The 13,854-nt window shown below is 37.5% G+C and overlaps 1 protein-coding gene across 3 annotated transcripts in view; it reads left to right on the forward strand.

The window, feature by feature from the left end:
- OXR1 (oxidation resistance 1) overlaps nt 1–13,439 on the forward strand; it is a 349,036-nt gene extending 335,597 nt beyond the window's left edge. For all 3 annotated transcript variants that reach the window (XM_035546139.2, XM_035546143.2, XM_035546146.2), the window contains one exon: nt 12,295–13,439. In XM_035546139.2, coding sequence (XP_035402032.1) covers nt 12,295–12,373 — 79 coding nt within the window. In that variant the 3' untranslated portion in view covers nt 12,374–13,439. The remainder of the gene's footprint in view (nt 1–12,294) is intronic.
- The last annotated feature ends 415 nt before the right edge of the window (nt 13,440–13,854 follow it).

Consider the following 13,854-nt stretch of genomic DNA (forward strand, 5'->3'; position numbering starts at 1 on the left):
TGCTCTCCTAAAGAGGCTTTTTATAACAAGTGTTGTAAAACAGAAGCTGTTGCGAAACATGCTTCTGAGTAGAGTAACTGTGTGAAACGGAAAGTTAGAACCAGAGAACAAAAGGTTAGTTTTCCTGTAGAAAAGATAACAGCTTGAACCTCTCTCCCTCTTCTCTCCCCACATTAGAAGAGGGTGCACTAGAGAGGTTAAGTCAGCACACACATGTTTTAAATTAGTGGTTTCTAAACAAGGAAGTGACAATTATTTGTTATGATTATTTGTCAAATAATCACATCTGTACTTAATTACCACATATACACCAGTGTTTTTATTTCTCAGTAGGCTAAATTCAATGAGAATAGCTCTAGATGGGAAATTGTAGGCCCTCATTTTAGTGGGCACAAAAAATTTAACACAGTATACTTTGTGTTAAAAGTTATAAATAAAAATGCCTTATAGCCCTAATCAGTCTCACTCCTTTCCTTTAATTTGCCATGTTTACAAAACACAGCAATGTGATTTGGGTTTCTCTCATTCTCAAAGGCTTGTTTATCAGGTAAACTTTATTCTTATTTTTTAATTACCAAACGCCATTCTCTCTTTGTTAATATATACAAAGCCTCACTAAATCACAGTCAGGCTACTTTTTTCAATATTTTTCGAATTTATATTTCTTTCTTCTATCACTGTATGTAGCCCATTCCTCTACCAACACAGATTTTCACTGATGGTTTAATTTCCAAGGTCAGCTGTAGTCTTATTTTAAGTGTCACAAACTGAGCTTTTGAATACCAAAGGAAAGATCTTTTAATGCTTGTTTCAATAAAAATTGATATATTTTTATATATTTTTTTTTCTAACATTGTTCACCATCTCCTTTAGAAATTCTTATCTCGGATTCCGTCCAAAAGTATATTTGGGGAAAGGGAAATTGTAAGTATGCATTTATATGAGTGTTTGTTTGCCCCAGAGGTGTTGGTGTTGTCATCTCTTTAAGTGCTTAGGTTTAGGAGTCACTTGGGGTCCAGGAAAACATAACACGCGCTTGAATTATTCCAAGGCTTTGGACTGAATCCTTGGAGTATGTGCAATATCGTCTTCCCTGGCCTGAAAGAACAATTTCCCAGCTGTGTTGGGGGTTTTAACACCCCGTTATGTCATTCCTCCATGTCTTACAGGGAGGCGGGAGATGTGTATCACAGTCCTGTTGTGGTCATAAAGCATGTCTGTGACAGACACAGATGGGGAGACTCGGTGGGAGTCCCTGGCTGGAGGAATGCCTCCGTGTTTCAGGCTTTCTTGCCGTGCTGTGTTTCCATGTGAGGTCACAATCTGGCGGTGTCACACTGCCTAGCATGCTGGGAAGTTTGGGGTGTTGCTGGTCAGCCCTAACCATGTACTTTTGGTCTCTTTTGATATCTTTAAATGAACTCCTGCAAGGGGCAATATTTTGGGCTCTTTGTCTCAGACCCTACTCTCTAAATGCTTCTAGTCCTGGGCTGCAAGCTACAGCCAAGTGGGCAACAGGGTGTTACAACAGCTGTAAAAGTTTTAGCGTAATATATTGTGTTTCTGTGGAATTAGTAACCACCCTAGAAAGCTGTGATATTCATCATCTATAATGGAGTAGCCCCACATTCATCACACATTCCTCACTCTTTTTTTTTTTTTTTAGATAAACTGAGGCACACGGGGATGATCCCACATGCTCTCCTGTGCTGATCTTACTCCAATGACTAGGAGAACAAAATCAGCATTTATCCTTGAACTACCTAGAGTCAAGATTCTCTTCATTAAGTCTTTAGCTTCTCGATTATTGTATCTCTGGCTTTAAATGGTACTGTCCCAGCCTTAAAATCGAAACTGGGATATTTCTAGCGTGGCAGTTGCCATCCCACTCTTTGAAAAATGTATTCAAACTACCTAAGGCTAAGGTGAATGTAAAATCCTCTGAGCAAGTGCTCTCTTGAGTAAGTCACTGCTTCTAGGTAAACATCTGTGTTCCTCTGCTTGCTATTTCCTAATCTAAGTAGATGAGTTTTGCATTGGACCCAGTCTGTCCAAGGGAGCCAGAATTTTCAGCATACATATTGGATTGTTCTGCAGTGGGAATTTAGATTAAATTCAACTATCTTTCATCAGAGGTTAGACATGCTCCCCAGTGCTAAGCACTACATGATCCCATTTAAGAAACTCCGCTATGGCCCCAGAAGTCATTACTTAATAAATTTAGGTGGTTGAGAACAGATGATCTGAATCCCAAAATTTATATGCCTGAATTCACCCTCAGTTTGAGCTTTGATGGAATTTATGTGGTCTGAATCCATTCACAGCTCAGCAGAAACAAGATCTCCCTTTCCAGAGGGAACAAATTGATGTATAAGGCAGAAAAGTGTTACGCTGACAGCAAAAGGGAAGGGTCAAATTTGTCTTGTAGTGTTAATTAGATCTCATGAGAAGCCTTGTGTGACTAAAATATTAAAAACCATGTGCTCTGATCTATTAGGGGAAGAGGAAAGATACATTGTCTTCTTTCATTTCACTGACTACTCAGGATGAGCATTTCAACAAATAGCACAGAATATAGTCATTTAGGTGGCAGATTATATTATTCGGCAAATTACACCTGAAGGCAGAGCTACATACTGAACATAAAACCTACATTATCATGGTGGAATTCAGTCTGAGTAGATACTTGTGCTATCTTGTTGGCTATATTAGAACTTCACAATTTTTGGAAATGGTAGATGACTTTTTTTTAAATGAAACACTTGCAGTTTATATGGGAAATTCTATTACTTCATATGTTGTCAGATAGGAATGAATCAATACCAAAGTTAAAATTTAGTGGATATTTAGATTATAATGATTGTGAAAGTATTGAGGCAAATGACCTCATATAAATAAATACGTAATGCCTTAAGGGACTTTAATTTCACAAAGCTGAAATTAATTATGAGTCAAATTATGCAAAAGAAAATTTAAACAGAGTAATATGGTTCATAAGTGAAAATGTAAAAGAAAATTTTACTGAAGTTCTCAGAAACCTAAATCTGGAACAACAACAACAACAAAATCAACCCTAAGTTAACTTTAAAATCCAAAAACTCATATGCATAATGACCTGATGCAGAGAGGAAATGGAATTATCTAAGTTCAATTTGATAACAATGGTTACAAATGAAGAGTCAGGTTCTGGACAAAATGATTTTTCTTTTGTGAAACACATACTACTTCACATATTTTTGTGAAGCACATACATTTTTCTTTTGTGAAGCAAATACTTTTGTGAAGCTCATAGTTTCATACATACATCTTGCTTAGCTTAGCAAGATGTCATAAGGAAATTACTAAATTTAAGGTATTTTTTAAATTATTGGCTCAAATACATTGTGTTCAAGAAATTTAAAAGATACGGCTTGGGAGCTGTCTCAATAATTCATATTTATTTTCAGTAAACTAGGGAACACCAAGAAAAACCCAAACTAAGTGCATGTCTAGCCAAAATTGAGATACGGAAAAATCTGAATAATCAATAGACCTGTCATCATAACTTTGATAAATGATGGTATGGTAGTCAATTAATAAAGAATTAAAGGGGTGGAGGAGGATAAAATTAACAATAGTCAGCACTGGCTTGTGAAAAACAGATCTATTCATATTGACATTGTATAATAACTGATAAATAGAATACTAATGATACAGTATATTTAAAGTTCTACTAATATTTAAATTGTTACTACATCATTGTGGTTTCATTCAGGAAAAGTGTTAAAAGTAATATATTTTAAATAGATTAAACCCTGACTAAATGTATGTGTAAATTGGGATTTATTACTGTCATAGAAGAGAAGCTTATGTTAAAATGCATTTTGTTGTTCTTGGTCTCAGGATTTAAAAATTATCATTAATGACTTGCAAGAAACATGAAAGCATCACTGATTTTAGTTACATATTATTCCAAGCTTACATGAGAAATAAAGCGACCGATGGGAGTGATCTAGATCACTTTGTAAATGAAAGCTAGCCTATGGTATGCAACTCTATTTCATAGCCAAAGGAGAAATGCTTACTCACAGGAACCAAAAAAGTAGGTCATGGTTACAATACTGATGACTTTTCAGAGCAGGAAAGACTAAATGGACTTGGTCATGGTAGATAAGCAGTCAGTTCAATGTAGTCTTGGAGCTTTCCTCTGAATGACACTTCTAATGTAATCTTTATGTTTTAAATACAAAGCTAAGTATTACAAAGGAGTAGGGAGATGACAGTCAGCTTAGTATTTCATGCTTCTGCACTCTTCATAGATATTCAGATTTGGTACACATATTTGTCATGGATTTGGCTGCAACAGAGTTATTTTTCTTTGTAGAGACTCACATAATGCTGATTTTTATTTTTATTTTTTTTTAATGGAAACAGTGGAGACAACACACCAGTGTTTTAGTTGTTGCAGAGCAGTGCTTACACAGAACCAGGGACTTTCCAGCTCCTTGTGCTGCCCTGCCAGCGAGGAGCCTGAGGGTGCACCAGGAGCTGGAGGGGACACAGACAGGACAACTGGCCCAGACTGACCAAAGGGATGTCCCATGCCATATGGCATCATGCTCAGCAATAAAAGCTGGGGTAAAGAAGGAAGAAGGGGGGGAAGTTCAGAGTGATGGCATTTGTCTTCTCAAGTAAGTGTTATATGAGATGGAGCCCAGGTTTCCTGGGAGTGCCTGAACACCTGTCTGCCAATGGGAAGTACAAAATGTATTCCTGGTTTTGTTTTGTTTGCACGCCCTGTTTGCTTTATCCAGTAAACTGCTTTTATCTTGACCCATGAGTTCTTTTGAACTCATGGGTCTAGATAAAAGCAGTTTATTAGATAAAGTGACTAGATAAGCCCTTCCAATTCTCCCCCTGTCCCACCTGGGTGGAGTGAGTGAGTGGCTGCGTGGTGTTGAGCTGCCTGCTGGGGCTAAACCGCAACAATAATTTAAGAAAGATATTGAAATACTGCATAAGGCTCCAAAAATGATTCAGAGAGCAATTAATTGTTTGAAAAGTTGTGGTTTATAGTGAGAGATTGAAAGATGTCTGTCTATTTTATAAGGAGAAAATTCCATGGTGATTAATCATTGGTTTTAAGTACTCTATATGAAAACGTTTTATTTCACAAAGGGATGCCAGTAGTATATCACGAGAATATGCTGTACAGTCCAATGGAGAGAAGTCAAAAATAGGCAAATTCACTCTAAAATAAAGCATCAATATGTGTGATTAATATGAAAGTCTGAATATTTATGCTAATATGGTAAGAGCAATATGATATTGAGATTTGGTACTATAAAAGTAATATCATATTTAGATATGATAACAGAAAAGTTAAACAATAATGGAAAATTATTAAAGCTTATAAAAAATCTCTCTCTGGACATTTTAAAGTAGTACTTGTATGTCAGTGAGTTCCATCTACAATACACCTTCATGAAGTCATGTGGTCAAGATAGTAGGTTATTTTTCATACTCATAGTAGGCTATGTACTTTCTTTTTCATCTTTGACTTTGTGAAACCAAGGCCTTGGTCAGGCTAATCAAATCAGAAAAGAACCTGTCTTTCATGAGAAAAAGACTTGCTGATAGTCACTAAAGTTACTAATGCGGACTAATAAAACTCTAGGGCTCTTCAGCCATAACACACAACTCTAAACTGAACACACATCTCTTAACTGCCTGCTAGTATTCCTGTTAAAATACGTGCTAGTCCTTTATATGATCTGAACTTTAACTGCAACTTCTTTAAGGGAAAAAAACTGCGATTTTTTAACTGCATTACAATTTTAAACACATTATAACTCCTTAAAACTGAAATTGTATGTTGTGCAGTCTTGTTTTCTTCATGTCTACACAACTGCACCCAGCAACTGTGGTCTAAGCATAATTACTCTAATCACACAGTTTCTGATATGTCCTGGCTTTTCCTCTGTGTGCCATATATTTGTTCTGATGACACTAGGGGCATTGGATTTAGTTTGTGAAAGACCTCTTGAGTGTTTTAAAACTTTCACGTTGGTACAGTGGTTGTCGTTGCAAAATGGTTCCTAATATATCACTCCCTCGCTATACTTCCAACAGAAAATAACTGTGTGTATTTTTTGGCAGATGTTGATTTCTTAATTGCTCCCAATGGTACTTCCTTCATGTAACACAATTTTAGGGCCAAAATTTGCCCTTAGATGAACTTGTCTTCTGTGGTTTTCATCCTGCAATTGGCTTCTAAAGATAAATGTTATGCCTGTATTTGGAGTTCTCTTTCAGTCTTGGAAGATAAAGGAGCATGCTCTGTCTTGGTGCAAGTGTGCACCAGTCACTGGCCTGGTGCACCAGTGGACAAGGGTCAGTTAGTACACTAAAGAAAATGGAATGACTTTACAGGCATGTGGGGAAGCGTACTCAAAGCAGCCCCCTTAAGCTTTTTACTGATGTACTACAGGTTCCTGAAGTACTGCTTAGAAAGACATTGCCAGAAACATTTCTAAGGAGGTAGATGACTTTCTGCTGTGTCGGTGTCATCCCTGGTTCTAGCTAGACATGAAGGATCATTGGCTACTGATGACTCTGCAAGAATGTGTTGGCCCTGTCGTCTTAACTAGGATGCTCTCAGCTTGCATTCTTCAAGGAGATGGCTTCCTAGGCTACTTGCCTGTGCCATGTTCTTAAGAAGGCAGGCAGCCTAGGACTGGAGGCATCGTGACACTGCAGATGTGCGGGTCCTGAGAACAGCAGCCTGTTCAGATACAGAAAGAGGAAAACAAGCAAAGAAACAAACAAAAAACATCTAGAAAGCAAAGAAAAAGAATAAAAAATAATTATAGCTCTCCCAGAATGGAGCTTTCCAGAATTCTCATTTCCCTCTAGTTTACTCTTTTCATAGTTTGAACAAAAGCAAGCACACAAGCAAGCAAGAAAAAACTCTGGAAAAAAAAATCAATTATACAGCCAGCTTTAATTATGCTGCCACTTGCTCCCAGTGACTGTATATTCATGATGAATTACATCAGTGTATCGTGCACTATTTTTATACAGTTTCTCCTTGAGTGTGACTGTATTCTGAAAGAGATTCTTCTGAAGGGTGTGGATGACTTTAAGGGTTGGAAATCTCTCTTGGGAAAGTTTTCATGTGAACTGAGAAATCTATAGAAGTATACAAGTGTTCTGAATTAGTTTGTACATAGGCATATGCATGCACAACCCTGATTACTGCATCTAATTCTCTCTCTCTCTCTTTTTCTTTTGATTTCAGGCTTTAAAATATTTTTTGCTAGTAGAATTTTGCAAATACTTCCAAGTTCGAATCTTTGAGATTATTGTTCTTCCCCCCCCCCCCAAAAAAAAAAAAACACCACCAGTGCCAACAGTTTATGGATGACTGGATATTATTAAAGTTGGAATTTATCATTTTTATGATAATACTGACAGCTTAATATTAAGAATTGAAAAGTACTCTTTTAATTTCTCTATTTTTTATCTACCTGTTTGAACTTTGTCGGTTTTCATTGCTGCTGGATGTATCTTTTTTATGCTTTAATCTTTGTTAAAATGAAAGGAGAATTTATTCTATGTTTCAATGTAAAAGGCTGCCTGGTTATTCTCCTGGTAATTGTTTTTGCAAGTTTACAGTATTCTCTCAATTCTGAAAGGTGATTACATGAAAAGAGCATTTGTGTGGCACATTGTGCTTTAGATCAAATCCCAGTTCTTACTTCTCTCTTTTCCATCTTCCAGTCCATCAAGTCTTTGTATTGAACATGCACATTACAATTGCTGTTTTAAATTTCCTTAACAACGATCTTCATATTGCAACTAGCTTCATTCAAACCAGGATACTAACATAACTTCTGTTAACTAACTGCAAACACCTCTGACAACTTCTTGGTTCATTGCCAGCAATATTCCTGCAGTAGGTTCCTTTTTACAAGTTAGTCCAGCTTTCTGCACTCTGCCACCTGCTTGTGATGGCTCCTTGCATGCCTGGGTCTGTTGTCCCTTATGCCATCCTCGGGAGATGACAGGGCTGAGCGTGATGATGTGGTGCCAACCATTCAGTGTTTTCATTTTTGTGATAATACCATTCCATAAAGCATAACTATTAAGTCTCCTGAGTTTAACATCAGTAAAGAAACAAGGCAGCTCCCTCACTAGAAAAAAAAAAAATAGAGCTAAGAAAAGCATTTTGGCTATGTTACAGCATTGCTACTAACCTTAGCACTGAATATATTGCTTCAGACCTCCTGTCTTCAGTTCATTAGCCAAAACTCTTCTGACACGAGCATGATTTTGGTATGTTTCTATCTTGCAGCCCTCATTTCTGTCAGTTTTGATGTTGTTGCTACGTATAAAATCAAACTGAGTTTTGTTTTACAATCCCAGTGTTGTCAGAGGAATCTGAGCAGTGCAAGAGCTCCATTAGAAATGTTATTCTTCACTATGGTCACTGTCACACTCAATTTAGCTCCAGTTTTATTTTTTGCCATAAACCAGCATTCTTGGTTACAGTAATTCTGTTACCACAATGATCTGAGAACAAGTAAAAGACATTACTGAATTAGTAAGAAGTATGTGGCTTAGTTTACAATCTCTAGAGGATGCTTCACCTGAGGTGGGATGACTGCAGGCTGTATCCATAAGTGTCCAGCCCTGGGGTTAACTGCAGCTCAGTGGGCTGCCTGAGAGTGGGCTGCTTTGGTTGGGCATCGACTCACAGGCTGTCAGAGGCTGGCAGTCCTGAAGCAACAGCAGGACAGAAAAGACTCTTTGTTCAAAGGACTGTGGGAAGGAAAGGCAGGCTGGACTTCGTTGGTAAGAAGAGCTCTATCAAAAAGAGAAGCTTTAGGATAAAGCAGTTCCCCAATCCCCAGTAAAATACGCTTTCCAAATGTCATAAAACAGATGGATTGAAAACATATGCTCATGGCCATCTATCTGTCCCTCTAGTCATAGATGAACACTGCTCTCCATGAGAGTCAGGCAGTTTATTATGCCTCTATGAGAAGATTATGATCTTACTGACCACCAAAGGGTATGCATCCTGTCCTCTTAGCTGTCTGTGGCTGCCTCTTAGCTCTTGGGTGCTCTGGCACTTTGAATCCCCTTTTGCTTCCAGTAGAATGAGAAGAGCAAGAATGTCTTGGCATTTGACCAGGGTGCTGGCTGAAATTAATGATGGCTCAGAGACTGATATGGTAGAAAATTCCTTTTTATAGCTTGTCTTCACCAAGGAGAATAAAAAGGAGTTGGTACAATGAGATGAAAGGACAGCATTGTAAAAGCCAGGTTTTAAATGACTTCTATGAACTGCTATTATATTGCTGGGCCTAAGAGTAAGACCTGCATAAGTATATGGTCTGTTGGTCTTCCTATGGGATCGGTAATGACAAAGGCAGAGATAAAAGACAAATAAAAACTGAAGCTCCTACTTTTCTATTTATGTATATATGTAAAATGCATGCATTTTAAAAACTTCTTACAAATAGTGCATTAGAGGATACACTATCAATAAGACAAACTGTCAGTAAAGGCCTTACTGTGTTATTCATTGTGCAAGGAGGGGACAAGTAATCAATTCCAGCTTTAAAAGCATTATAGCTTGGTATAAAACAAAGCGTTACACTGGGGAGCCCAAGAGTAGACAAGGCAGCTTTAGTGGAAGGCAGGCGGTCATTATAGCATACCTCCAGCCCTCTTCTTCTTAAGGCTTCCATAAGAGGGAATTGTGGAAGAAGGGGTGAAAGTGCATGATTTGTCTAGTAAGTTAATCTAGTTAATTCATTCTGCATTTCTTTTTTTTTGGAGAACAGAAGTTCTAATACTGTTTTGTTGGTGCCTTCATGTTGGTGCCTTCTCCTTATCTCTGCTGTGAATCTGCTTGTACTTGATCAGGATTGTTTTCTCCACACGACAGCAGTAGAAGAGTTCACAAGCTAACTGAGCCTTCATGTTCATTTTGTCCCTTACTATTTCTACCCAAGAAAACCATACCGGGTGTTCATACCCGAGTTTTGGCAGTGGGTGGGTCTCCAGGACTGGTTGTTCTGAGAAGAGACCCAGGGATGCTCTGTGCTGAACAAAGCTGGTTCCAGATGGTTCCTCAATGGACCCACCACAGGACACAGATGATCCCATCAGCTACACTTGTTGGTGCCTCTGGGAGAACATAAGTAATAAAGAACAAAACCACAGGACAGGTGGAGTAAGGGAAAAATAAATGACAAACGGTAGTGTAAACACCAAAGTCAGAGAGGAAGGAGCAGGAGGGGGCGGTCCATGCACCAGAGCAGAGATTTGGAGGCCTTGGTGGATCAGTTGGCTATTTCCGGAAGCAAGTGCAGCCATTGGAGAGCCCGCGCTGGAGCAGGTTTGTCCTGAAGGACTGCAGCCTGTGGAAGGACCCACTCCAGAGCACAGGAAAAGAGTGAGGAGGAAGGAGAGGCAGAGAGGGACTCTTATGGACTGACCCGAGCCCCATCATTCCTCATCCTCTTGCACTGCTTGAGGTATAGTAGTTGGGAAAAAAGGAGTGAAGTTAAACCTGGAAAAGGGTGGGGGAAGATTTATTTATTTTTTCTCTTTGTTTTCTATTGTCTAAATCTGTCTTAACTGACAATAAATTAAATTATTATTATTTTTTTCTGAAGCTGAGTCTGTTTTTTCCATGGCAGTAACTGTTAGCCATTTTCCCAGTCTTTATTTTAAGCCACAAGTTTTGTCATCGTACTTTCTCTTACCATCCTGTTGAGGAGGGTGAGTGAATGGCTAGGTGGGCTTCTGGCTGCTATCCAAGGTCAACCCACCACAGAATACATTCCATTATATTCTGACTTTTCAAACTGTTCTATTCCATCCTACCATGATCTCCTGGCTTTTGTTCTAACATTTTGCCCTCCCCCTGAGATACTGCAAACATGATCATTTAGCAAACACTTTATCCAAGAATCCATCATCCTTCCAAATTTTCTCTTATTTCTTCTCTGTTTTTCAAGTTTAAGTCTAAAATTGCATTATTCCTTGTTGGTTTCTTTAGTTTCTTGAAAAAAGATCCTTTTCCATATTAGTATGTGTTTGAAGTTTCATTGCTGTGTAGGAGTGTTTATATGTGTTTACCTCTTCAGGCCAGAGGATTTGTACGTCAAATCTCTGTGTAATCATTGTCCTGGCACTTTAGAAGACTAATGAGTGCTGCAGTTCAACTACCTAACTGCCTACTGGTGTACAGGAGAGCTGGAGAGAGGAGAAAGGACTCTTTACACATTACTTCAGTGATCTTCTCATTTCCTGACGTGAAATGACTACTCTTGTATTATCAGCCTTGACTATAAGATGCATTTGAAACTCAATAAGAGATCCTAATGACTTAAGCTAATATTAATAATACTAACTACTAATTAAGATTATCAATAATTATCTTAATAATAACATTGATTATTTTTTTTAAATTCATATTTACTAGATCTTAAGTTGAATAATTCATGTTATGTTCTTCATGTAAGGCTTAGTCTTCATGGGCTAATTCAAGCAGGATAGGATAAAGTTTTGCTTCGTCTTCATTCTTTCACTGGAAGTGAACTGAAGGTGAACTGAAGGACACAGCTTTTCTGACTTGTAGACCTTCAAGGACCAGAGCATCTGATCTCTTAGCCCTTATAAGAGTTTGTACATATGGGAACAAATTTCTGGAGACATTCTAGTAGTTTAAAACATTCTGGCCTTTTCCACAGATTTTGGACTGGGAGAACTGGCAATAAAACTAAGTGTTAAGAGCTTGATATATGGAACATGATGGCAGAGTGCTTACTTCTCCAGATTTAAGGAGACAGACTTGGCAGTTGTGTATGCTATAAGCTGAAGAGGTCGCATTGATGAATGCAAAAACTGAATTTGCAAATTCAGAGTCAACTCCAACCCTTACTATAGACATCCTTTGAAGCTTTGTTTAACTCAGTGATCAGTCCATCTCTGCTTTTCAATTGTCCACCAGTAAAATAATTCACTCACATTGTTCTTTTGGTCTGTAGCATCTTCAAGGGGTACAGTTATCATATGTGGTCAAATGTCATTTAAGACAGGAGATGCTTTAGGCAACAGAGTGATACTACTTCCTCTTTTCCATTTCACAAGCACAGAAAAAAAAAATATATATATATATATATAAATAAGTCCTCAAACATACATATTTCAGAATCTAGAAATCCTAGAATAAATGTTTGTGTATTACATTATACATTATAATACTATTTTAATTATGTAATCTTTCCTTCATAGGTCCTCACCAATGCAATGGAAGTCAGTGTCTGGAAATGAAATTCTATTACCGAGGTGTCTGTGGCTTCATCAGTTGTAAAAAATAGAAAAGTGTATAATCTGTTGGAGAAATGAAGCACTTTTATAAACAGAGATCTGAAGCACAATGAAAGGATCCAAAGGTCACTGATGGTTTTTTCTGTTTGTTTGTTTGTTTAGTTTTTCTGCAACATATAAATGGATAGAATCATAGAATATCCCGAGTTGGAAGGGACTGGAGAAATACTTCCAGAAGCTAATTCATCTCTTCCAACTTAAACGTGAACCTTAAGGTGAATCATTTGATGGATGTGTTTGTGTCTCTGTATTGACTGCAGAAGAAACCTAAAGACTACCTTTGGTTAGATACATAGCTTTGAGATGAACATTACCAGAAATGGCTAAGGTCAGAAAATGTATTGATAGTACAATGTGAACATACATTTTACAGAAAACATTTTGTACAGAAGACCATTTTTCAACTCCCATGCTCCTTATGTCAAGCAACATTTTTATTTTAATCTGTGGAGTTCTCAGCACATTTTAGACATTATATTGATGAATGAACAATAACAAAACCATGCTTCTTTTCCTCATGAGTTATTATTAGCATAAAATAGTAGTATTTCATGGTAGGTGAATTGTTTTTTCTGCTGTATAATCAGATGTCACCGAAACCTGACAAGAACCACCGTGAGCTGCAAGTTTAAGAACTTCATTCAAAACCAAGTTATAATTTTTTTTTTTTTTTTTGGAAAAGATTTTTTCCTCTCTGTTGTTCCGCAGAATATGAATAAAATTACTCAGTGGAGGAATTCTCAACAGATGGTTACCATTTCAACCTCAAATGGCAGAAAGCCCTAGAACCAAGCAATTACAGAGTTCTTTGATGCAGAACCAGCTGAACAGATTTTAATAATTTCTTCCAAATTGGAGACACCTGGCCCCCCAGAAAATGCTGCAAGCTGGGTGATGGAGGTGTGCAATAGAAATATGTTCCTCATGTCACCAGCAAACTTTTGGTAACAAAATGATAAGAACCAATAAGAAAACAACTTTAAAATTACTTTTTCTTTTTCTTTTTCCCTTTTTTTTTCCTAAAATACAATCAAACATTAAAATGAACCAATAAAATAATTTAAAAAAATACTGAGGCAAGATTGTATTTTTTGTTTCCTATTACTGAAAATGTTTTACTTCCCTCCAAAGAACGTTGTACAGGATATGGATATTCAACAGTACCAGCTTTTATTGCTCACCTTTATAAAGCTCCTGGGCCTAATTCAGAAAGGATCAGGAAGCACATGTAAAATGTCACTTTGTCTTACTTACTCTTATTCTATTTTCTTGATGTAACTCCTGGCTTTGGAAGATTTAAAAATATTCCCCTGGCTGCAATATGCGCCTAAAAGAAGGCATTCAGCCAAAACCACTAGTATGACACTTCAGTGACAGCTATACTTCAGGAGAAGAGGGGAAAGGGGCAACCTAAGTTATTGCTAAGATTTAGCTTCATGCGAGTTACCGCCAAATTCTTTCATT

Source organism: Cygnus atratus, chromosome 2 (genome assembly GCF_013377495.2).
Source record: "Cygnus atratus isolate AKBS03 ecotype Queensland, Australia chromosome 2, CAtr_DNAZoo_HiC_assembly, whole genome shotgun sequence".
NCBI lineage: Eukaryota > Metazoa > Chordata > Aves > Anseriformes > Anatidae > Cygnus > Cygnus atratus.